This window comes from Quercus lobata, chromosome 7 (assembly GCF_001633185.2).
Source record: "Quercus lobata isolate SW786 chromosome 7, ValleyOak3.0 Primary Assembly, whole genome shotgun sequence".
Taxonomy (NCBI): Eukaryota; Viridiplantae; Streptophyta; class Magnoliopsida; order Fagales; family Fagaceae; genus Quercus; species Quercus lobata.
The window spans coordinates 45898601-45926351 of record NC_044910.1 but is presented as its reverse complement, the minus strand read 5'-3'; the positions used below and the strand labels follow the sequence as shown (position 1 = coordinate 45926351).

Here is a 27751-nt window from a genome sequence, read left to right as displayed (position 1 = left end):
AGAGGTAGTTGAAATCCCTTGAAACCCCTCCTCCTCCTGCCTTAAAAAATTTCCAAATAAGGTAATTGAGTTACTCTTCATCTCTTTCCTCTACTCCCCTCCTTTTTAAACATCCAAACAGAGCATTAGTGATTTGCTTCTTTCTTTTTTTTCTCTGAGAATCCATGGGTTTGCTATCTCTGTAATTTGTTGGGCTTGTCATGGGCTTGATGTTGGGCTTGCCGTCCGTTTTTTTTTTGAGAATCTGTGGGCTTGTTGCTTGCTCTGTTATAATTTTTTTTTTTTTTTTTGCTTGAGAGTAATAATTTTTTTTTTTTTAATTTGAGGGTTTTCCTAATTTTTTTTAAGGGTAAACAAATAAAAAAATTAATTATTATATATATATATATTTAAGGTTAAGGTGTTCTTGGAAATACCCTGAGCATAATGTGGTGCCACCATTGCACCCACCAAAATAGAAGAAAAACAAATTCAAATAAAGATATAAATATATAAATATATAAATATATATATATATATATATATATAAAAGGTCTTTTTGGGGGAGTTGTATTCATTATACACACACATATAAATAAATAAAAGACTTAATAACTCCTAAACCATATAGGAGGAGTACTCAAAACATTAAATAAGACTCATGGGTCTTTGGTATAGCCAAGGACAGTTTATTCCAGAATTTTTCAAAATGACCAAATTGCCCTTATTCTAGTAAGCTTATTTAAAACTGATCCAACAACTTCCCAACCTAAAAGACTCAATAGTAAGACTCAATAATAGCTAAAATAACCTGCCAAAGGTGCTAAGAAGATCCAATATCAAAACTAGACCACAATTCTTGAATCTTTGTATATTTAATCTTTTTTTTCCTTGAGCTGTTTCTTGTCCTCATCAATTGTCTTCCTTCTCCCTTGAAGAAAATGCTTGAGAATCTACTTACTAAAATTTCTGTAGGACCCAGTCCTATATCTGATCAAGTAATTGACAAATCTTTTTAAACAAGCTACATACTAAATTAGCTGTGTAGTAAACACATTGATAAATTTGTTGGTACAAATGACGCAATACCCCTAGGATCAGGATTGGGCATAAATTAACCATGAAGAGCCAGAAGGGAGAGATGATTATTGCGAAGAGTAGCTCAATAGCAATAATTCCAAAAACCAAACAAATGAACCTCAATATGGGAAGGAACCCAACATCTTGACGTTGTAGTTTAATCTCCATATATGCAATGCGATGGACGATTGTAGCCATGAAGAAAAGCAAGATGATAGCAAAATGTGTATGAAGTGGCGAGACGCCCAAGACTTGAAAGTGTATACCAATTAAGGCAATCGGAAACAAGGCGACGTCACCAAGAAGCGCGTGAAATGCTTCAATGAAAGAGAGTGCTTCATTACTGGCCATACACAAACAAGAAACCTTCAGCTTTAATATTAATTTTTCTTCCAAACATAGGAAAATCAAAATCCACTTAACTTCCACACACAATAAAAAAAAAAAAAAAAAAATGTAAATCCCTTCAATAAATTAACTGCCGAATTTAAGTTGAAACTTCAAAAGTAAACCCCTTCAAATAACAATCAAATTTGAAATATTGAAAAATGAAGGATAAACCAAACCTGTTCAGTACGTAAACAAGTGCTTCATAAATTAGTTTCACCCCTTCGAATGCAACAGTTTTTAAGCTGAAAATCGTAGAAAACAAAAGTTAAAAAATCAATTATTAAACAAAAATTGATCCAATCATCTTGAAAAAAATGAAAAACAAAGCAATAGAGAGATAAAACCAAGAACCCAAACCTGCTCAATAGGCCATAAAAAGCAGCTTTCAATTCGATCGTTGTGATGAAGCTGGTTAAGAATGAAAAAAGAATATCAATTATTAAATAATAATAATAATAAAAAATCCAAGTAACAATCAAATTTGTAAATTGGAAAAAAAAAAAAAAAAGCAATGTGAATGCGAGCTATTTAATATTTATGTACAAACGACGATTTTTTAACACTCTGGTACCTTCTACGATGGCACCAGAGTGTTTACGATGAGTTTTTCACATTGTGCGAGGCATCGATGGCATTGTTGTAATATAAGTTGCAATGCCCGTCTGTTGTTTGTGTTAGTATCCATCTCTTTCAGATTTTTATTTGAACATTCTACTCTTCTACACCTTGAAGGAAGATTGCTTCTTATAAACACATCTTTATGTGCTTTCCTAGGCGATGTGGGACTCCAGAATTGCTTCTACCTTTGGTCCTTCACACAATGCTTTATTAATAACGATAACAATTCCTTGATCTTGAATAGATTATTAAATTGTTTAATTTCATTTTAATTTTACACAATTCTTGATCTTGATTAGGGAAAAGAAAGGGAATAAAATGTTTTTTTATATATTTCTTCTGTAGTTTGAGGATATGATGCTATTGTCATTTTTCTAAGGCCTCGTTGCTTAAAATTTCCATTTACAGAACCCTTGATCGGATTTATAATATTGCAACAATTATACACCTTATCTGATCCAATCCATGGGGCCTAGAAATTGGAGCAACATAACCTAACTCCTAAAAAAATTGATGTTTTTGAACAAAATTTTGTGTCATACTTATTTCTAGTATCATGTTTACTGTAACTTCTTGTGAAATCCCTAAGGTGTCTACTTATTTGCACTTTGTTTGAAACTACTATTGTTTATAACTAGTTGAGTTTTCGTACAAGGTGCGGTGCAACTTATTATTAGTTTTCTTCAATATTTCGATAAGTTTTATAAAAAATCTTGTAACTTAACTGATTAGCACCTCAATTTCTAATAGAAACATTCAAGATTCAGATCTCCACCCCCAACTATTGATGTATAAAAAAGATATTTCAATAAATACCATTGTAAAAAATTGTAACCTTTAGTTATTTTATATATGGACAAAATAGAAATATACTAAGAGTAGTACAGTGATTTAATCATACTATATATGTGTGTTTACAAATTTAAAATTGCATGATATAGTAGCTAATATAGATAGATATGTTTCATGCCTACTAAAAAATGCATATATCCTTCAATTATTATTATTATTATTTTTTTTTTTACATTCTTGATTGTGTGTTACTAAAAAATTTTCCCCTTTTTGTTGGACATGGTTTCAATTGTTGCAAAAACTACTAAATTTGAGTAAAAATGCCATATTTCAAATCAATTATTTCTCACATAAAAAAACCAATTGTTTCTCATATAAATCTTAGAAAAATGATATTAAAATTTCATTATGCTTAAAATAATTAATATAACAAAATAAACATATTTATTATATTAGTCATATTTCTAATTACAGAGAATACATACTACAGTGTTAGTTCAACACACACACACACAAAGGAGTTAGGAAATTTAAAGGATTAAGATTAATTTTAGTGAATTCACAAATTTTTTTTTTTTTTTTTTATGGCTTTTGTGACAAGTGTTGTCAAAGCAACTAAACATAAGTAAGAATGTTATATTCTAAATCTATTATTATTATTATTATTATTCCAACTAAAAATTATTTTCTATATATACTAGCCGCGAACCCGCGCATTGCGCGTGATAATTATTTTTATCTTGATTTTATTAATTTTTTTTTTTTTTTACAATTTAAACTAATCTAATAATGAGTAATGTATTTTGTAATTATATTTTTATTTATTATAGGAACAATCATAAATGTAATATAGGAACAATCCAAAACACCAAAAAAATGTAAACTAAAAAAAATTAATAAAACTTAACAATGATTAATTGAACCAATATGAGGATAAAATTTTGTTTTTGATAATCTATTAAGGTTATTTTCTTTGTAGAAATTATAATATCGGCTACCCAAAACATATTATCAAATAAACAATTATTAGCAAAACCTAAGAATTAAATTTCTATATATGTATTGTTATAAAATAATAATAATAAAAATAAAATTGCAAAAGTTAAAATTTGTCACCTATCCAATTATTTTCGTTTGTCTAACATTTGCTTTTCTTTAAATAAATGGCATTATAGGGTACTTCTAATCCAACTATTAAGAGTACTTTGTCCACCACAAAGGATTAGAAAATAAACAGAAATTAGTAAAGTCTCATAGTTTAACTTCTAAATTAAGCACTATAAAAAATCATGCTATGTAACAGAATAAATATCAAATTATCCAAATCATGCTACGTAATAGAATAATATTATATTTTTATATGCTATATTTAATTCTTTAGAACGCAATAGGATAACATTTAACAATCAAAGAGAATAAATAAATAAAAAAAAACAAAAAAAAAAAAACAACAACAACAACAATGTAAAAAAACAAAACTAAATCACAATTAAAAAAACAAAACTAAATCGCATTAACCCAAAATAGAGTTTTAAAGAATATAAAAAATTATCAACCTAAAGTAGAGATGCAAGAAAAATAAAAAAAATCCACCAAAAAATTTAGAGAGAGAGAGAGAGAGAGAGAGGGAACCTTTTTTTTTTTTTGGTGAGGGAAAACTATGTATAGAATAGAAGAGATAGTGACAAATTTATAGTAAGAGAGTGTGAATAAGAAGAGACAAAAATAAAGAAAGATAAAGGGAAAAAAGAAGAATGATATTAATATAGAGAGTAGTGGGGAGATGAAAAGATAAGGGAGGGAGAAAGATTGAACAAGTAGTGGGAAGATGAAATGGTAAGGGAGAGAGAAAGGTTGGAAAAGTGTAAATATTAAAAAAAATTATAAGAAAATTGAAAAAAAAAAAAAAAAAACCTAAAGCTTGAAAGGCTTCAACGTTTGTTTGTTTGTTTTTTTTTTTTTTTTCCTTAAAACTGAAAAGGCTCACACAAAACCCTAAAACTGAATTGAAAAGGTTTTGGGCTGGACTTGATAGTGAAACTAAATAAATAAGAAGTGGGCTGGATTAATTATACAGATTTATTATAGGGTAATAGTGGAAGTAAATAAATAAGTACTGGGTTGGATTTTATTATAGAGTGATAGTGAAAGTAAATAAATAAGTAGTGGGCTACATTTATAGGGTTGAAAATTGTAAAACCATTTTAAAATTGTAGGACAAATTATATTTTAAAAAAGAAAAGAAAAAAAAGAATGTCGTGGCAGCTGATGTGGCGCAACGTGAGAGCAGCAGCATTAAACGCTACACTTCAGTTTTTAGTAATATATAGACTAGCGGTTAACCTGCTCAATATGCGGGATCATTTTATGTAATAGAAAACAATCAACTTAACATAACAACACATTAAAATTCGTCAAGTGCATGTTGTACAGCCCCTCATTTGTCCTATACTTGCAAAAATTCTATCTATAAAACATAACCTTAATTCACAGCACATACTTTGAAAAAATTCTATTTTTTTACTCTTCATTCTCCAATGACAGTTGCTCTTTTGGTTTTTAAAAGCTCGAAAATGTGTTAAAAATATAAGAGCTGTTTAGACCCCCAAATTAAAAATTACGGCTCAATTGATTTTACTCTAACTTATACTAAGTGTGGAATAGAATAAATGCGAGCGGATAAACTATATAACTACTCTAAGCTATATTCATTAAAAGCACAGTAGTAAAATGAAAGCTAAAAGAGTAAGGAAGAAAAATGCAAATACAAGATAACACGTTGCTATGTTATCGAAGAGGAAACCGAAGTACTTGGCGTAAAACCTCTCCGTTGCCCTCCAAGCGGTAAATCGATCCACTAAACAATCAGTTGGGATACACAAGTAGCAAGAGACCCTCCAAGCCTAATCTACCCAATGCACCTAAGCCCTCCAAACTCCTACTCCAACAAGGCTTCTCGAAACTGTCTTGTCTAACTCTCCAGATCCCGCAATACACTCGATTGCATCCGCCAAAGCTTGGCTTCTTCCAATACTTTCCAGCAGCACCAAAACCTCACTTGACACTCAGAATGGGTGTGGAAAGTGTTTAGGCTATCAACCTTTCAAGAATATGGAAATGGAGAGGTAATAGTTGAGGAAAAATCACAACGAATTGTATAGAGAAATGTGGGTATAAAAATCTCTAACTTTTAATGGTTGTGGCTAGGGTTTTCTCTCAGAAGCACTCCTCAACATCTGTGGGTAATGTGGGTATATATAGTGTGGGTATAGATAGTGTGTATCAGATATGACAGATTAGCAAAACAGAATGTTTTGCGGGTATTTCACGGGAAGGCCTTACCCACGAGACACTAGCAAAAACCAACTGTCCCCATCCTGTCCTGACTCTTCGCATTCCAGTTATGTGATGGGCATATGCTTCACTTCGTGGGAAGCCTACTCGCGAGCTACCTGCGAAAACTGCTTTAGTCTTCAATAGCCTTGAGTCTTCACACACTCTCTCTCTCTCTCTCTCACACACACAACCTTACAAATAAATCCCACATAAAATACATGGTACATAAGATTGAACAAAATTACAATCAAATTTGGCACGGAATTAAAGCCAACATAAACTAGTTGTAAATTACGACTTTACAATCTCCCTTTTTGGCTATTCAGTGACAAAATCCCTAAAATAGACTCTAGACTTAAACGTGAGTTTGAGAACAGTGGCAAAACTCACTCACACCTAATCCAAAAGCTGTGAAGCACTTGCATGTATATACCTGTAACCTGAAACACTCGCACACAAACAAAACCTTCATTAAGCTTATGACAAGTTGAATATACGGTACATATATAAGCAAGTAAAATGCGATCAAGGTAATAAACACTATATAGACAGTTAAGCATATCTTGATCAAATAAGGTCAGTCATTAAAAAATGACTACAATGATCATTTAGCTAGTAAATGATTATCCGGACACGCAATGCAATAAGACCATTCCGAGGATCAATTGCATGTCCAACACACAACCAATGCAAAATACACAAAGTATTTGCATCAAGGATATAGAATCCTACAAGGGTACAAGAGTGTGGTACTCAAGATAGTTTAGCAACATCTAGAAGTACAAAAAAAATGCTATAAAGCAATGAAACTGGAAATTAAAACCAAAGTACTTAAGCTTTAAAAGAAAGCAATAAACTATCCAAGAATTGTAAAAACAAATAAAGTTTAAACCAAACAGAGAAATGCTAAACCGCCAACAATAAACCAATAACTATGACTATGCTCTGCTCCCCCTCAATTGTGCATACTCCCCGTCAAAATTTTTTTCCCCTTTTTGACCGAAATGGCCAAAGAGGCTAGAACTGCTCGGACTCTGAATTAGATCCCTACTCCATCGACATATCCTCAATCTGTGAAGATAGTGTAGTAATCTACCCCTGGATGTATGCAAACTGGTCTGCGATGTGCTGCACATGGGAGTCAAGCATGCCATACATCTGCTTTACCCTAGCAATGAGGTGATCAAGATGATTGGGTCCCTGTGCTTGTGTTTGAGAGGATGGTTGAGCAGAACTTTCTGGTGCTGAGGTAAATCTGTCAATCTCTTCCTTAGTATCTCCACCCTCTTCCTCAGCATGATCTGTTGGTATTTGAGAGACGACGGTTTTGGATTTGATGATGTGAACTTTGCTTCTAGTCATAGTGTTAGCACCAATGGGATAATCTCTTGGTACAATTGTGAGACCCCTTAGAAGTTTGAGCCTTGTCTTTGCAATGAGGCCCATGATGAGAGTAGGGAATGGTATGATTGTCCTTGTGTTCCTTTTGGTGATGCTCTTGGTTAGGAGATGGAAAATGTGTCCATAAATGTCGATCTCTTTATGTGTGAAGAGATCATATAAGAAAATTGTCCTCGGAGTGGACAATGTTGTCAAGTTGGTGACTGGATACAAGTTGTGGATCATGACATATGTTAGAGTCCTCATCTCCGCGTTGAGTGGAATGGTGTTCATTGATTTCTTGTGTAGTGAGCCACCAAGAACCTCCACCATTGGCTCAATAGAGTCCAATCGATCATCGTATTGCACTGTAATCAGTTGAGAAGGAGGACGAACTTCTAAGAACTCTTGTATGAAGTCCCTTGTTACAAACTTCTTGTGTCTCACCTAGCAATTAATTTGGTCTCCATCCACACTAGCATTTGAAAAGAACTTTTTGATAATTTCTACGTATACATTGCCACTTGGATTCAGCAGTTTTATCCACATCCTCTCCTTGAACACATCAGGAATGGAAGTGTACTTAAGAGTATCCAATCGAACAACCCTTTCTATGATGATTGTTGCTCGTTTGTAGTAGTCTTTATAAGCTATGTCTGCCTCAATGGACTTGAAGTTGTCGGAGTCCGTGTGAGGATGCTTGAAGGATTTCTTAGAAGCAGAGTGTTTGGTGGGAGACATTTGCACAAGGAAACACACAACAGAAAGAAACAAGTACAAAAACACAAAAACATAACACAAACTTGATTAGTGTCAAGTTAGTCTAAAACATAAGCACAAAGACTTAAAACAGAACATAATAGTGTCAAATGATCATGCTTTAAGTGCTAAAACATGTGAATATTACCAAAATGCAAAACAAAAGCAATTGTGCATGTGTGTGCATCTAGTGTGCATAAGGTGTGCCTAGGAGATGCATGACAAGGCATGGATAGACACAAGTGGGTCAAAGTGTGTAAAGCACACCCAATGATCAAAACATGTTAAACAAGTTCAATCAAGGGTAAACCCAAAAATTAGAACTCATTTGAGTCCAAAACAACTCAAAAATGCCACTTGAGCATTTTGTCAAACACATGGAATGCAACACTACACTACACATATGGGCAATGCATGAACATATGAAAATATGCCTAAATACAAGTTCAAATTGCCACAAAGGGCTAACACAGATACAATAAAGTCAAATGGGGCAAAGCCCAATCAAGATTTTGAAAAAAAATTGCCCAAAATCAATAAACCCAACCCTTTTTTGAAAATCCCCAATTCAAGACAAACTTAGAAATTTTTCTGCATAATCTAACAAAAGAGTGAAAAGATTGTTAAGAAACATACCTTTGAAGAGATTTTGTAGAGATTTGAACTTGAAATTGATGGTTTTGAGTGAAAATCAATTTGAGTTTGAGAGAGGTTCGAGTGAGGCAAAGGGGGGGAACTCAAGAGTGTTTTAAAAAGCTGTCACATTAGCCCTATAAAAATTGAAAACACACGTTTTTCACGGGTTAGATACTCGTGAAAAACACATTTGAAGCACAAAGCATTTCGCGGGAAGCCTTTAGTCGCGAAATAGTCGTGAGACAGTTGGAAAAGTCTCTGTCTGAAATTTTGTGTTTTCCAGTTTTTGCCTTAACCTCTTTTTGCGGGAAGTGCTTAGTCGCGAGTTTCTTGCGAAAATGCCTCTGAAGAAGTTTTTGAAGACCAACACAAAAATGCATTTTGAAACAAAAACTTAAAGCACGAAAGTATAAAAACACTTTCAAAAACATATAAAATATTTAAAAATCTTTTTGGGTTTGATCGACAAGCAATTGATCATACACATCACATTTAATCATGTACAATCACACAAATGAAATAAGCATTAATTGAACTAAAACTTGTATGTTGTGGGTGAGTATCAAATGTGGAATAATCCTTAGATCAGAGTGAAGCTTTAATGATCAATTCAATCAAGTCATACACAACTAATACTAAGTCAAGTGGTCTATCTTAATTATAGAAGTGAACATATATGACCTCCCACAAGAAAATGATTACAAATCTTAGAAGCTTTTCATTTGGCTTCTATACAAATCATAACATTTGATCATTTTTTGAACAATACATCTCATTTTGAGATCGATGCTTGAAATTGTTGATATTTCAATATTAAGAATAAGCCTTTGGCTTTTTGAGCATCATACAATTCAATAAAAAGTCGCTTTCCCTTTTTCCTAGCCAAATACTAGTATGTGCGATGATTTTTGCAGCTCATTATCTCTTTTCATTTTGAGATTTACATTTGTTGAGCTCTTTAAGCAAAAACATAAAAATAAAGTGGGACGAGATATAGGCACAAGTCTATGCAAGTATCAAAACCAACAAAACTATTGACCAATCATTCATGACAAGCTTGAAGATTGATTTACAACAATCACACATAGTTTTCAAGATTTTTCCCACAAAGATATATGTGCATACATAACAAGCTAAGCTCGTAAATGCACTACGCCATTAGTACGAAGGTATTAGGCCAAACTCACATGAGATATACACAACACAAGCGATCAAACTTTTTGAAAAATTTTCAATTTTTATGGGTTATTTATTATTTTTTTTTTAACACGCTCAAAAACAGAAAGACTTATATATGCTCAAAAACTTCAATGTACATCTTAAAGTGCAGTTCATCCAAAAAAATATTTTAAAATGTAATGACCCTATTACCCCAAAAGTCAACAGTTCTTACCATTCAACCAAGTTCTAACAATACACTTTTTAGACTTTTACATATGTTCAAAACTCCAATGTAACTTAGATTTTATAATTTTATGTGATACTCAAATACATTTTTTTTAAAAAATATTTTATAATATTTTTTTGATCTTTAAGAAATAAATGAGTGCGAAATCACATTAGATTTCAAGTTTTTAAAGGTTTATCAAAATAATAGTTTCTTAAAATGATTACTAATTGGAGTATTGTATTGTTATATGTGGATCAAAAGATTGTTGTATATGGCAGGAATCAGTATATTTCACAATTTTGTTAAGTATTGTAAGTAGTAATAGAGTTTTTTTTTTTTTTTCAAAAATAAAGAAAAATTTAACACAAAAAATATATTTTATATATAAATGCTCCATATTTATAGTTAACATCCTTTTAAAACATTATTTTCACATACCTTAACATATACTACAATATAAGATAAACAATAAATAGTGATAACAAAAACTAAATGAGAAACTATTTTTTTATCTAAAAAAAATAAAACCATTTTTATGACTTTAATCATAAAAATCATAAAATATATATTGTAAGGACACGATTCGTAACGAACCTAACAGTGTTGGGTTCACACGTGAAAATGCCCAAACAATGTCATTTGTAGAGCGTGAGTTTGAAAGGCTAGGCCTTGGTCACCAGATGGTGAGTTTTTCATGGTGGTCATACAAGGTTAAGTTTTCTTCACCCCTGGAGTCCTTCTCCTGGAGGTGGGTTGGGAGGCTCTGGTTTTTGGCCATTTTTCCCAGCCCCCTGATTTGTGCACCTACCTTTTTATTATATAGTCCATCTTGGTTGATCCTAGCCTTCCACTTGTCGGTCAGGCAGGTGCTTATTTCTGTATCCATCCCATCACTCGTCCCCTCTTACTTTCTATTAGTTGCGTGGATCGAAGTTTACACCGTCCAAACGTCTTTTCCCATTAATCAGCTCTGGGTATTGGCAGGTGCATTTACTGAAGGAAGGACGCCTTTTCCTTGATCCAATTTTACACTTTGCTTCCCCGTGGGCCCCATTCCACTCACATCCCCTTCAGGGGGCTGTTTGGGGATAGCCTTCACTAGGACGTTGATCTTCCCCTCGAAGTTCTGGAGTGCCGAGGACAGGGTAGCTTCTCAGCCTTTCCCCCTTGCCTCGGCCATCGATCACTCGTCCTCGGCAAGAGACCTCCTCGGCACGGGCCATGGGCCTGGATAGAGTTTGGGCCAGATTGTAAACTTCCCGGGCCCACATATATATTTTAGGTAAATTTTTTGCTATTATTCCTATATCCCTTATCCAAAAAATGCAAATGAAAAAGCGGTTCTTTGAAAAAAAAAAAAAATTACAAGGAGATTTACTTATATTATATGAACATATACTTTAAATATTCGTAAAAAAATTTTCCAAAAAAAAATTCTTAAAATGAATGAGTTATAAATGACAAAAAAAAAAAAAAAAAAAAAAAAAAACTTTAAAATGAGCATTTGTATTTATTAGAGGAATAGGAAGCATGTAAGAGTGGAAGGTTTATTAGAACAAGAAGTAGAACCTTCTACATACTTCCTCTTGCTTTAATATAAATCTTTTACTCTACAGGCTTCCTATGCTCTAGACCCATCCGCTCTAATAGAAGCTGAACTCACCCAATTATTTCTTGGGTCAAAGCACTGACCCAATTAGACCCAGTAAACTTATATAATAACTGGGCTTTTAACTAAAAACCTAATAAACCCAATTAACCCAAAAATAATAAGCCCAATCTCTCTGAGCCTCTCGACTCTCTCTACCTCTTCGTTTCTATCTTCATGAATTTGGGGATTAGGGTTTCCAAACTCAAATTAGGCATTTCTCACTGATTTCATTAATGATTTTCACCCAAAATCACCAATTCTCACAATCTGTTGCAGCATCCTCTCTCTCTCTCTCTCTCGCTCTATATATATATATATATATATATTTTTTTTTTTTGCTTTTGTATCATTGTGGATGGCATTTTCATTTCCCATGTATTTGTTTCTTCCTTTACTATTCATCTTTGGTCTCTCTATCACAATGTGCTGTTTGGTTGGTGAGAATTTTTAGTCTCTCTTTTCAGGAGGTTATAAAAATTCATGCAGTTGGATCTAGTATGTAGATACAAGTTGATGTTATGATAATTTTGGTTTTTGAATCTTTCTTGTTAGAACATTACAAATTTGTTGCGCTTGTGTGACAATTTTTAACTACTTTTTAGAGCTTATAAATTGCTTTATAGTTTTTTATCCAATACTATGTATTGTTTAATTTATACTATGGTGTTGCATTGGTGCTTAATATATATGTTGATGCAAAGAAACAAGGTTAGGACTTGAGACAGTAATCGTACCTCACAACGATGTACTTTATTAGTGGGACGGACATTGGGCAATCGCATTATGCTTAAGGATAGAAGAAATTTTTCTTTGCATTCTTTTTTGAGATATTAGATGAACTTTTGACAATCTAAAGAAATACTATAATTTCAATTGCTAAAAAAGAGAAACGCATACACTGTATATGTTCATTTATCTATTAGTCAATATTTCATGGCATATCTTGAAATAATTATTTTCACTCATGAAACAATAAATTTTGAAGTTCATGTCCTATTTTTATGTTAATGTTTTGTTTTTTTGTGACAGAAATCCACCAACAAAATTGCTGGTGGTTTTAGAGAAACTCACAACATACTCCTTTTGATAAGTTCAAGATTCTAAAGCTTTCCTAGGTAATCCCTTTTACATGTTTGAATATCTCAACTCTAAAGGAGGCCTAAGTGTAGCATAAAGATGTGGAGTTGTTAAACTCCATTGGTCACCACCATGATTATACCAAGGAGTGTTTAGGAAGTTTCCTAAGGTCCTCTTAAGCACCTAGGCAGTGCACCATCAGAAATAGAGAGAGCTGAACTAATCAACATGTGAACACCTTGATTTCCATTAAGCCAAATTCCTTTGTCTTCTTTGCACTGAATCAAAAACAGAATAATGCAAAAACTTTTTCTTTAATAAGCATTCATTTTGCAATAATGCATTTCTTTTCAGCGTATATGTATCATGTTGGTTGATTTATATGTAAATTTGTTATTTTTGAAGTTGGTGATTTTAAATATTTGATGCGTTTAAGTTCGTTATAATGTCACTATGTCAGGTTTACATGCTCAAGGAGAGGAATAAGTGCTATGGTACAATCAAGTTTATTGATATAAGTTCTGATGATTATTCTCTAGAGGAGAATCAAGGCCTAAACTACAACTTTGTATGTTCTAAACAGTACTGAAATTTTCAGTAGACACAATTTGCTGGTTTAAGAGGGTTTGGTTAGGGCTGTAAGATAAGAAATAGAAAATGAAGTATGTATGAAAGCAACACTACCTGGTAGTCATTTCAATATGATTTCAGAGACTAATATGTTACTGTCACAATTTGCTGGTTTAAGAGGGTTTGGTAGGAGCTATAAGATAAGAAGTAGAAAATGAATTATATGTGATAGTAACACTACCTCTTGGTCGTATCCAATATGACTTCACTGACTAATATTACTTTTTTTGGTGGCTTTTATGGATCATAAGAAATTTTCTGAAAAATCCAGCATGAAACCTTGTAGCTGCATGGTTTGGCCATAGGAAAGTAAATGATAACTTTGTAGAATACAATGTAGAGCATATTAACTTTGTGGTATGTATACATAGATTTTAGAGCACCTCTTTTGTCAGATTTATTACAATACAGTGATGAAGTCTGTTTATTGTTTAGGTTATGGGAAGGATTCGCTCAATCCTCTGATGGAACTGTTGTCACTGGTGTTGAAGTTCGCCCCATTTCCTACTCTTTTTCCCCATATAATTATACATTAATTGTGCTAGCACTTCTTATTTTACTTTTCTTTCCAAATTTCCACCAAGTCTGAGTTCACTATCTTGAATTAATCAAGTCTAATTTCTTTGTGTTGAGAGGATTATCAAGTCTAATTTCCATCACGTGTGCATGTCACCTATGCTATGTGAATATGTACTAATTTGTGTTTCGGTGGTCCAACCCGTGAAAGTTATAGGATAAATGGGGGAAAGAAAACCCCCACCAATAGATTGTGGCTATTCCATGACTGGAATCAATTAGTACAAGTTCAAGATTGTAAACCTTGAACTTTAATGTGTTCTAGACAATCACTAATTGTTCGAATATCTAAACTCTCAAGGAGGCCTAAATGCAGCATAATGATGTGGAACTATGAAGTGCCAATGATCACCACCATGATTCTATCATTCTATTAATGCTTGCATAGGAAGCTTACTGAGGTCCTCTTATAGGCACATGGGGAATGATATTTCTCACTAAGCCAATTTCCTTATCCGTCGCCTTTCCAATGATTAAACAACTTTGTCAATAGTAAATACAATGGTGTGGGACACATTTGGGATTCTTTAGATGTAGAATCTGTTTGAAGAAGCTGGCTAAAGAACTCTGATAAGACTTTTCTTTCAGTTGTATTATCTGAGATTCATTTTAACCAAGAAAAAAGAATTTAAATGACAACTTTTGCAGGCAGTTAGAAGACTAAACAAGTTGGCCTTGGATGGGTTTATGCCATTACCAAATATGAACCTGAAAGTTTCTTTGTTCTTCCAAATTTTACCCGTAGTTCAATCAAAATGCTACCATCTTGCAGACGAATAGTGTTTTGGATAATGCTCCCTTGTCCTTTTCTCATTATTTGTACTTAATATAACAATATGCATTTAACAGATTGCAACAATAACAGATGTCATATATGGTGTTTGGGCTAAATACCATCTTCAATAACAGGTAAATTCATATTGCTTAAACAATTTTGTGTTACAACTCCTTCAAAGTTCTGTTGCAGTCATGCCTTCTTTGCTTCAGTGACCAAAAAGTATTGATATAGCTGAATTGTTTTCTTGGATTTACATAATAACAGAGTGGCACCAGCCTTATGATCCACACACCCAAACTAGTGACTTTAAATTGTTGTGATAAGAAATTATTTGTTTTAATGACCTTTAAATTGTCCATTAACAGGAAAAAACCCATCATTTGGATTTAGTTGCACCATGAAAAACTCTCTTTGTGCTTTTTTAACTTGTCTCTATGCAAATTTTCAATATCAAACCTAGCCCACAACATACTTAACAGGAAGATCATGAGACTTGCTTTGAAAACAAATTTTGTTAATGACTAATGTGATTATGCTCAATCAATCAAATTATTAAATTATAAAAATTTGATGCAAAATTATCTGTTTTTGTCCAGGCCAACAACCTTTAGAAGAACACGGATTACCATATTTGAGGTATATGGTGCTGATTCATGTTGGACGTTCTGTTTTCATTACAGGATGAAGTATGTAATGACAGAAATTCATATAAGATGTGAACTTTCTCAATAATTGCCAGAAGTCCTAGCTTTCCAGGCTCGCTCTTCATTTGCTTACATATATGATCTTCAAAATTGAGCTCGATTTGAGCTCATAGCTAGAACTTGTAACAAGATGAAGAGTTATGGCAGTCCACATACATTTTTCAATTAATTTTAATCATCTAATAGTCTAGCAAGTTGATGCTCTTATAATGCATAATGATGTGATAATTGACTTTTGTTGGATGGGAAAATGAAGATAACCAAGCAAGCTCACTTTGGAATTAGTTTATCAAAGCTTTTGCTTATCATTCCAAGCCAATATCCACTTTGAAGTCCAACGGTTGATAAGGATTGAAGAGATGAGTCTAGAGAGGTCTAGACGTTCATGGGAATTAGTTTCTGTTTGTATATAAGGTTTGACAATTTGATTGATTCTCAAACTTTATAAGAGTTTCTCAAAGAGGTATGTCCTAATTTTAGTTTTTTTATTTTTTTTTTATCAGTTTTGCTTTGATAAAAATTAGCACCAAAATTTGACTTCATATAACCGCTATAAATTGTATTCTTTTGCGATTCTTCTTTCTTAGTTCCTTTTCTTTGGTCCTATAGTCCTGAAGGTTTTTTTGGATACCTCATGTAACTGCTAGCGTCATGTAATTGCTAATATTGTATCTTAGTATCTCCAAAGAACATTATGGTCAACTTTTTTCTTTTTGGAATTATGGTTGGACATTGGTCCTAGGCCTTTAATCCTACATTATGTAGTTACTGCACAATTATACCACGACGTTCTTTTATTTATTTATTTTTTCTTCCTCCTGATATAAGAAAATGATGTTCCAACTTTTTGCCAAACTAAAACCCTGTAGACTGGTGGTGTGGTGGATCGAATGTGGGAATTCCAGGTTTACGTCACACCCCAAACTAGTGAGTCCACCACTTGGGTACCCAATGGGGGTTATACTGCAATCTTTCATATCATAAGATATTAGTAGAACATTTAATTTCTAGAGTCTCTTTGAAGATAATGATAAATGTGCGACTATATGAAGAAACTCTCTTGGTTCTAGAAATTCACCCAAATAAAATGCCAAGGGAAACATGTTTATTTTCTTTTTGATAATTAGGGGATTATTGAATTATGGATGCCTCCATTGAAACTATCAGGAAGTGTCAATTGAGTTACAAAGCTCTTGGAAGTTTTCTATAACATAAACATTTTCGTTCCTTTTGTCCTTTGCTACCTTATCGTTTGTGAGAAAGGAATTTTAAAGGATGCTACACACATAAAAGTGTAAAACCAATTGCTATAAGAAGAAGATTATAGAGGCAGATTTTGTTAAAGCTTATAAAAAGGCTATGATTCCAAATCCTAGAAATGTCTAAAATGTTCATTATTATTTCCAGTCATCTTCCCAGTGGTGTATTGGTGTTATTGTAGCACTTGGACAGATGTACAGGATATTTGTTTGCTTTCCAAACGAAAAATGCAAGCTAATTATTTTGGATGTAAGTGCGACTGTGATTGAGTTCAGTTCTGACAACACAAACTAACATGATATACTGACCCATATGTGGAAAGTAAGTATTGAGAGAGATTATAAAAAGACGGGAGAGCTTTGCCCGTAATTTTGCAGACTCAATAGCTCAAATCTAAGAGATATTTGTCGTCTAGGAAACAACCATTCTCACATTTGACAAATTATTAGGGTTAGTTTGCACTTCCCAATAAATATAGTGCACTTTGTCCCAAGCCATTAGGATTTTCTTCAAATTAATAGAAACTTCAAATTCCTTTTAGACATTTTTCTCAAGAAATTTTGGGAAGGAAGGAAGAACAGAAACAGTGGCCATCAAAGGAATTTTTTGGCACACATCTCACTGTTGCAGTGATACAGAGCATGCAAAGATTAGAAGAGGCAGCTCCACCTAGGGGTCAATGTCTTGATGTAATTCTTTCACCTTGGTGTTTTCTACATAGGATAAATATCTTATTCATCCAAAAGGAAAGATCTGCAAAATGAAGAATTCTGCAGCATTCCATTTGGAAATCTCCGAAATACTAGAAAGGGAGCAAATTATTTGGACTCAAAAAGCTTGACCAGATTGGTGGTTGATGCGAGAGAAATACCAAGAATCTTCATATGTTAGTGGTGAACAAAGGAAAACTGGATAATAAAATCTTAAGGCTCAAATGGCAGATGATCAATGGATCGACTCAGTAAAAGACAGAACAAGGAATAGTGGATCATTTTAGTGTATTCTATATCAATTCTCTGTAGAACATATTTGAGCCAACTTCAAGCAATAGACATGCAATGCCTAGGCACTAATCAATAGCAGAAGTACTGTATGCCCTCTCAAATGGGTGTTTTAAAGACCCTTGGTCCAAATGGATTCGAAACATTGTTTTATCAGAAAAACTGGAGAATCAGGACAAAATATGGTGAGGGTATGCAGTCACAATGCAATGCTGGTGTTAGCTGAAAAAGCATCCAAAATTGGCAAGCTGCAAGTGTTATAGTGGCAAGTCATTTTGATGCGAGAAAGAGCAGGATCCAGAAGAAACAAATGGAGGGCAACAGCTTATGTGTGCAAAGACAAATAAAGGCATTTAAGTATTGCGAGGATGCCACTATAGGGAATTCACACAAAAGGATATTGCAATCAGTTTAACTCTTACACCAGCTGACTCTACTACCAAGGAAAGTAATCACAAGCATTGATCTTATCAAGGAACTACAAGGTGTGCAAACATGAATTAGAAGAGTCCATTCCCAGATCTTCAGAGAATCAATTTGGCTAATGTGGCACAATGACTGTATATGCATGTTTTTCGGTCTAAGCTTTGGCAATTGTTTTGTCACTTTGTAGTATCGTCATATGGCTGCCGTAGTTGGAGCAAAAATGGTGTCCTCATATCCTGGCTTCTGTCTGGTTTTGTTTCCCCTACTAATAAATTTTTGGTGTTGTCACAAAAATATAATAAAATATATGTCTCACTTTCCATTAAACCTTTTAACCTTATAAATCTAATTGCTAAAAATTTGCAAATTGCATTGCAAATTATATTATCTACGCAGTTGGATGTAAGATGTTTAGTAAAGTTAAAAAAAAAAAAAAATGCTGAATTAAATGTAAAAAAGTTCAAACTTCCCCAAACAGAAAATTGCATTATTGAAAATTGTTACCTACTTCAGGTCTAATTAACAATAACAGGTCACTTAAACAATCTCTTCCCTCTGTATACCATTGTCTTCCTGTTCCCTTAAAGAAAATGCTTGAGAAGCTGCATATTGGAATTTCTGTAGGAGCCAGTCATATGTCTTACAACCTAATTCATAAATCTTATGAACTGTGTTGTAAAGACACTCAGAAATATGTCGGTATGAATGACTCAGTACCCCGAAGAGCAGGATTGGACAAAAATTAACCATGAATAGCCAAAAGGGAGAAATGATTATGGCAACAAGTAGCTCAATGGCAATAATTCCAAAAACCAGACAAATGGATCTGAATATGGGAAGGTCAGCATCTTGAGGTTGCAGTTTTATCTCCACATATGCGATGCTATAGACGACTGTAGCCATGATGAAAAGCAAGACTAAAGTAAAATGTGTTTCAAGTGGAGAGACGCCCAAAACTTGAAAGTGGACGCCAATTAAGCCAGCCAGATACGAGACAAGGAAGGCAAGAAGCCTATGAAATGCTTCAAAGACACCATGGGCTTCATCACTGGCAGATACACAAACAAGAAATTCTTCAGCTTTTAAAATACTTTTTCTTCCAAACATAAGAATATCAAAATCTGGTTTCATAAAAAACTTTATAATCCCGCAAAATCCACTCAACTTAATAATAATAATAATAATAAAAGGAAATCCCTTCAGCTCTATAGCCTACCGCAATGTGTTTAATTCATTGCGAAGAGATGAACAAGCCACTAACAATGTTATTTTACTCACCCTTACTACAAGAAATAATCTCTGACGATTTGTCTTATCAAGAACTCTAGAAATTCACTCATTAAAATTGATATAAGACTTATTGTACTGCAACAACAACACATTGGAATTGTTGGGGATCCTCAACAAACTATAATCAGCGTTGGTCATCTCCTTAATTGATGTCCTTTTTTAAAGTTATTGTAGATGTTCCTTTCCCTTTCTCCGTTCCCTCAACTTGAACCAACTCATGTTCTTCATTGGTGGATTAATCGATCTCCTATACACGTGATCAAATTGTCTCAAGCAACTCTTAACCATCTTTTCATCAATAAGATACTCCTATAGTTAAGTGAATTTCTTCATTTCGAATCTTAACATTGTACTTTTACTCATCCATCTTAATATTTTCATTCTAGTAAACTCTTTCAAGGTTAGGTCCACCATCTAGACCATTAAGGGAAATGTTTTAGGCCCCCTAGTGTAGAAAGATCCCATAATGATGGTCGGTCACAATATCATACTTTTATATATAGCAACTTAAAAATCAATTATCACCTCCTACTTTTTTCTTTCTTGTGGTCAATATCTAACTAAAAAATGGAATAAGCCCATCTATTCTTTTTTGCTCTCTCTCTCTAGAAGTATCTTTTGGTAAACTGGTTGCCATCAAACACCACTCCCCCCCCCCCCTCTTTTTTACCCCTAAACTTATTATCAAAAGGTCCTATTTGAGGTAAATAAATTTATTTTATTCTTTATTTGATGTGAAAATTTGTAATATTTATTAAATTTTAAGTTAATCCATCTTTATTCTAATGTAAAGTGAAGGTAAAATAATGCTTTGATAAATTAGGTTCTATTGTTCTACACTTTAAAAATTATATCATTATTTGATCTATTGTAATTTTATATTGTCGATGACACTGTTTGGGAGCCTTTGAAACAATGGAGTGAAATAGAAAGGATAGTAGATCTTAAAAGAATGGCATGGAACATAGTGAATTTTCTTTAGTGTGTTTGGGACTTAATAAAAGGGGTGATAAAATTGGTATGTTTCTTTCTACTAAATTCTCAAACTGGGGAACTCTTAAAAAAATCTCTTTCATTCCATTCCATCAATTCGGGCACACTTCAAAGAAAAAACTGCTTGAGTTTTAGCAAAAGCCGCTCTCAGGGTTGTATGGATTGGTTAAAAGTTCTGAAAAAGAACATTGTTCTATGGGGATGATACCTGTTGGTACGCCCCCCAAAAAAAAGGAGTATAAGAGTTAAGAAAAAGGCGGAGGCTGGAATAATTTAAGAAACGCAACACTGGACATTGAGATAGAAGCAAATTCCCCAATCCAAAAGATGCTTAAATCTATCAGTCTAGTCACCAAATGAAATTGTGATAGAAGCAAATTCCCCAATGCAAAAGATGCTAAAAGTTTATTTTACCATTTTTTGTTTTTCTTTAAAATGATGCAAGTCAACAGGGCCTTCTCTCACTTAAGATTGGCCACTTCACACAATAATTTGTAAGATCATTCAGGCCCCTTTTTTTTTCTTGAGTGAAGATCACTCAGACCATAACATAAAATTTTCTGCTGAAAATTTGATACGAAAGGTATAGAACATTTCCTATTGTCTTGAATTTAAATTCAAGCTGCTTGCTCTAACTCTACTGTTCAATAAGATAAATATAATCCAAAAAACTCTCAAGCTTCCCCACCCAAGATAATAAATCAAGTTTACAAAAGTTGAATCATATGGGTGTATTAGCAGTTTAATCCATTCTTCAGGAAGCATGCCAAAAAAGTTTGTCAAATCTAAAGGTTCTAAACATCACATGCACACACATCATGGCAAAAATGCAAACAAGTAACAAACATGAAACCATCAACTCATTAGCAAAAGGTTTAAAGTCAAACAAATAAGAGTAATAATTTTTGTAAAGTACAAATGGCCGGCTGTGATTAAAGCAATATCACTTTCAATTGGGTATACCACCGGTACCACTTTTATTATCCACCAATCACAATAGGCCATATCAACAGTTGTGAAAAAAGTCATAGAAAGATGTCCCTAGACTTTTTGAACAAAAACAATTCTCATAATACAATGTCTCAGATTTAGGTTTTATCAATTGCATACTAGAACTCTTGTTCCTTTTTTTTTTTTTTTTTTTTTAACTGCTAATTGACACGCACCAAATGGGTCTAGAACCCAAGACCTCCCCCTCCCCCTTGCTCTTATAAGAGCAGGAGATACCATTTGAGTTAAAGAACATTGGTAATTAACTCTTGTACTTCATACTGGATTAAATTTGGAATTGGCCAAAATATCAGAAATTTTTAGCTTAGGTGCAGGAATCTAGCATGCTAGAGGGTGCTACCTAGAGAATGCTATTTTCTGTTTCTTGCTACAGAGCTTATATAACTTGTAATGTGCGACTGCCTATGTAATTATACAAATGTAGTAAGCTCTTACAGAAAAAGAATAGGATTGCAAATGCAAAAATAAGTTCAAACTTGGATCTTACCAGATTACTTGGGCATATTGGCAATCAATATAAGGGAATATACAGAGGAGGAGAAAGGGGATGTTCAGTTCCTTCTCGTACCATGGACATAACAATTATTGAATAGAAACAATCATATCATAGAGAAGCTAGAAACATCTGGTACACTTCTTACATCCTTCAAATATTTGGAGTTCTCTGGAGAAAATGTTAACTTCCCCCACTACCACTTTATGCTTCTAGCGTTTGACAAATTAGAAAATTTTGGGGAACTAAAATAGACTAAGACTAGGATGCACAGACACAAGCAATTTTCAAAAAATTATAATATGATGCAGCATATGGGAAACTATTACAGCATCCCAAATAACGTGTCCATGGTTCCTAGGACTAAGATAATTTGAACTTTTTATTTTTATTTTTATTGGTGAGTTGCACATGCATACGGTTGATCTAGATCACTTCACCCTCTACCCTATTATGTTAGGAGCAGGCCATTGGCATTTGCACATTTAAAATAATTAAAAAAAAAAAAAAAAACTTAAAAAAGAACAAATGACATATACAGTGGAAATAAATCACTATGCTATAATTCAGTGTACCAATTATAATAAATAACTTGCAAATAACATATAATGATTTGTCAAAATATAAAATGGTTATGGATAATTTCAAAAACCCTTGTAATTCATTTCACGATTTGAGGAAAATTCTTAAAACATGAAAGCTTTTTAGATACTTGAACAAATTACTTTTGTTCCAATATGTCCATTTTGCATTACTCTTCATGTCTACCATATACTCTTCAAAAATACTTAAAATTTTGAATCGCTTACCTGCGACGACAACAAGAGTGAGAACATCTCCCATTCTTTTAACTGCGTTCACACTCTTCTTATGGGATTTGAATCGCTTCAAAGCCGGGTCCTCTGCCAAGAGCTGCAAAGTTTAAGCAACTTAGTACCAACACAACACACAAAAAATAGGAAAACCCATTACTGGGTTCCATATAAAATGACCCAATTCATTCACAAAGACGACCCATTACTGAGTTCGATGTGGTAAGCGCGACGAGTGTGAGAGAGCGCGTCCACTGTGTTCTAGAGAGAGAGAGAGAGAGAAATTAGAGGATCGAAACGACGACAAAAGAGAATCGAGAAGAGAGGAGTGAGATCGGAAATGCGAAGCGATGGAGGTTTTGTTAAGCAAGAACGCCATTTTTGCGCTGAAGCTTCAAAGCTCATAGAGAACGAGAGAGAGATTGAAAATGAAAATGCTGAAGAATTTTTTGTTTTACTTTGGTACCCCTGTACTTTCTTAGTCTTTCACGACTAACTGCTAGGTGGCATTCTCCTAATTAGACATGTGTCCTGGTTATGGTATCTCACGTCACTTTCTCTAATCCATTTAGCCGAAAAATGTATAAATTTGCCTAAAATAAATAAGTGTTACCTACAAAGTATTTTGGCAAAAAATAAAAAATGATAAGTTGTTATTGGTTTTTGTGGGACCCAATAATTTGTGGCCCTGGTCCATTTATCCATTGGGGCCCAAGGTCCGAGCCGAGGAAGGTTATAGCTCAGGCTCGGTAATACAAGTACAAAATAGTCTTGGAATATAGCCGAGGACGATTTAGTCCTCGGCATGTCCGAGGTCCCCCTGGAAGGAAGGGCAGAAGCGGTATAAGAATAGTTTGGGAAAAAATCTAAAATATCTAGGTCAATAGAGAAGGGAACGCTAGAAAGTATAACGACCGGGGAAAGCTGCCCTTATTGCCATTCAATACCCTACACTTGATAGAGCCATACTCTCCAGCTTTTTCAACCACCCCCAACCACTCTGGATATGGACTGATGGGACAAGTATCAGTCTTGAAAAAGTCGATCCTACACATGGACAAAGGATAAGGAACCTAGGCTAGTATAAAAGGAAAAGTAAGCAATCTAAAGCAGGAGGCTGGGAAAAATGGCCAAAACCAGAGCCTCCCAGCCCGCCTCCAGAAGAAAGACTCTCAGGGCGAACACGATTTAAATTATGTATGAACACCACGAAAAACCCGTCGTATGGTGACTAAGGCCTAGCTTTTCAAACCCACGCTCTATAAATCATATTGTTTGGGCTTTTTTACGTGCGAACCCAACCCTATTACGAGTCGTTACAAATCGCGTCCTTACAATTCTGATTTAAACATATTACTAAAATTACTATTTCTTCCATCAAAAATAACTTATAATAACCTGTGACTTATGATTTGTTGTGAAAATATTGAAAATATAGTATTTCTCTACATTAATAAGTGTATATTTGTGTAAATTTACAAGTTTACTATAGTATTTATGTATATTTATTTATAGATGTGTACATGCTATATACTAGTGCTCTAGAAACATCGCTATATACTGGCACTTTATAAAATGCTGCAATACCAAGGTCTAGGTGAGCTTGGGCTCACTTGGATTTTTTGGTGGTGGTGGCAAGTTGGTTGTCGAGTAAGGATTAATGCAGATTTGTTTCGAGTCATGTCAGAGATGGTTTTCTTTTGATGGGTTTTGGAGGCTTTGTTGAGATCCATTGATGGTTGGATTTTGTGACGATGGCTAATTGATTTTCTAGTTGGGGTTGATAGGTGGTAGGATGGCTAATTTTGTGTTGTCACTTCATAGTGGTGGGAATGGGTTCGACAATGTGGGTTTCTCTTTGCTTGGTGGGTTGCATGTTTATGGGTATGAATTTTCTAAGTTGCTACGATTTTCTAGGTTTATGAATATGAAATTTTAATTTTTGTGACAAGAAATTTGTTTATTTATAAAACTTTAAATTTTTCATTAACAGAAAACCTAATCATTTGGATTTAGTTGCACCATGAACAATTCTCTCTGCTTTTTAAAATTTTTTTTTTTAAGTTCTCTTTATGCACATTTTCATAATCAAACTTCTAGCCCATAAAATTTTTACAGGAAGCTCATGAGACTTGCTTTCAAAACTAACCACATTAATGACTAATATATTTCTGTTGCTCAATATAATTATTAGTTATAAATATGTGATGGAAACTTATAATCTATTCTTGTCCAAGCCAACCGCCTTTGGAAGAGATTTTGGAATCACGAAAGAAGAACAAAAGTTGGTAGTGTTATTTTGTAGGGATTACCATAATTGAGGTATATGGTGTTGAAATATGTTAGGGATTCTGTTTTGATCACGAGCTATTTATTTGGCTGGAGCTTATAAGTTCAACTTTTTTTTTTCTCATTTTTTCAAAATACAAATATACTTCTAGCACATTTTCAACAAAATGTTTTCAACAAAAAACTGAATAAGTTATTCCCAAATGGATAAGTATGTAATGATATGAATGCTTAAGATGTGAACTTGTCCTCCATAATTGCAAGAGGTCAGAGCTTCCCAGGCTTGTTATTCATTTGATTCCATATGTGATGTTCAAAAATGAGCTTGATCTGTGCTCATAGCCAGAACTTGTAGCAAGAGAAAGAGGTGTGACGTAAGGGCACATGATATGACTGTTGCATTTACAATTAAATGACGAGGAAAGCTCTATATCAAAAGCTAAAGTTTATGAGGACTGAGCCAAAATTAGTTCTAGTTATTTTTTGACATCAAACAATTCAGTTCTCCTGTTTTTTCAGATCATTGGGTTTGTTCTTTCATCTCATGAGTAAAGGACGTAAGGGCACATGATATGACCATTGCATTTACAATAACATTACGAGGAAAGCTCTGTCTACGATACTTATTGTCTGCATAGATATAAAAATCGATATATTTCCACTTGAGGCCTCTTGCATGTGCACAAGTGCAAAATGATAAAGAAAACAACTATTCATCAAAAAATGATAAAGAAGAAAACTTATCAATCGATAATAGGACAACTACTATTCCTCAAGATTGCAAAATAATGCCCCAGTAAAGCTTATGATTATATATTCATGGTCCTACTCCAGATTTGTGTTGTGCTTGTGGGTTGTGATTTGTGACTCGCCGTATCCAGGAACATGTGCCCTAAAGCTCAACTGCTCAAGGTTGCATTTGGATTATATTTGAAACCGAGTGAAATAGCTAGATCAGAGGGAGAGAGCAGTAGTAGATTTCTAATTTAAGTTTTAATTGCTTAAATGGTATACAAAAAAAAAATACCCATAATTTTTTAAGTATTAAATATATGGATGATTTGAAACCTTACTGTAAAGAAATGCTAACTAAATCGAAGGTGTTGTTTCCAGTTCCTAAGGTAGATGATTTTGTTGGACTAAAAACCACTTCTCCTTCTTTTTTTTCTTAAAAATTACAAGCTTCATTAGCTAGTGTAAAACTTAAATCAAGAAACAATGTGCGTCAAATTTTATGATCCAGTACCATTTTAGGAAAGGTGAAAACTGAAAAGAAAAGCCAATACGCATGCTTGCAACAATCACAATCCATTGCATATACGTGTGTTACTTAAAAAAATACTATATAAAAGGAATAGACTAACAAAGGAAGGCTTTAGCTAGCAAAAATCCCTCTTAATTAAGTTGTTTGATGAGTGAGGGAGTGTCCACCACTCACAGGTGGTTTATTGATAGGAAGCATTTATGGCCCATCACTTTGTGAGTTTGAGATTGTGAGTTCTAGTAGTAGGAAGCTCCACTATTGCATGGGTGGTTTCACAACATTTATGAGTAGAGTTTATGTGAGTTAGGAGTAGTGACCACACTTATGAACTTCCTTTTTATTAAGAAGAAAAAAAAAGTGTGTGAGAGAACGCTTCATGCAACTACTCACAACATGTAAGAGAATGTATTTAAAGAAGCAGCTAGATATAGTGGCCCTATAAGATAATTTTTTCCATGAAGCACCAAAATTATGTGTGGGTATATATTTTGGGTGATGGAGAAGCATAAATAGAAAGTTAAAAAAAAAAATTAGTAGAAAAATAGATAATAGAAAAGAATGATCTAAACCAGCAACCCTTACAACCCCCAAAAAAAATAAAAGGAAAAATGCTAAAGGTATTATAAGTTTTACTACATGAAACTTACAAACTGATATGATAATGAATATGATTAGTAAATCTCAACCACCTCATAACTAAGTATTTGAATTACTTCTTTCTGATTGGTGACTTGTTGGTTAATAAGATCAATGTAGCAAATTTTTTGTATTACTTGTAGAACTACTAAATATATATATTTTTTTAAAGGTAGAAAAAAAAATGTTGAAACATGAAACCGCCTAACCGGGATGGATCTGGTTTGGGCCAATGAAAAACTACCTAACGGGGAGAGAGATTGAAAGGGCCCAGTTAAACCCGGCCAGGTTTTTTATTTTGTAGATATGGGCTAAACAACCTAGCTGGGCCTTATGCGGGCCATAAACTTAATCAAGCGGAGTTGTACTGTTTGATTGTATGCACCAATAAAAATTAAAAAAAACCTAAATTATAAATTATACACTATTTTTTATTTATTCAGCTCCAGATTTTTTTTTTCAGGGGCATTAAGAAACTTCAATTAAATAGAAGGTAATAA

The 27751-nt window shown here is 33.6% G+C and overlaps 1 protein-coding gene and 1 long non-coding RNA gene across 2 annotated transcripts; one reads left to right on the top strand and one right to left on the bottom strand.

Annotated features, from left to right (window-relative positions):
- Positions 1 to 12024: 12024 nt before the first annotated feature.
- Positions 12025 to 16236, top strand: LOC115952867. Its single transcript, XR_004083583.1, has 2 exons — positions 12025 to 15203; positions 15669 to 16236. It is a non-coding gene; the product is annotated as an uncharacterized LOC115952867 (long non-coding RNA).
- Positions 16237 to 18915: 2679 nt separating this feature from the next.
- On the bottom strand, positions 18916 to 23498 carry LOC115952117 (succinate dehydrogenase subunit 7B, mitochondrial-like). The gene is made up of 3 exons (XM_031069197.1): positions 23270 to 23498; positions 23060 to 23170; positions 18916 to 19511 (listed from the first exon to the last, which is right to left on the bottom strand). The coding sequence occupies exons 1-3, from the start codon at positions 23439 to 23441 to the stop codon at positions 19438 to 19440; spliced, it is 357 nt and encodes a 118-aa protein (XP_030925057.1). The 5' UTR covers positions 23442 to 23498; the 3' UTR covers positions 18916 to 19437.
- Positions 23499 to 27751: the final 4253 nt, after the last annotated feature.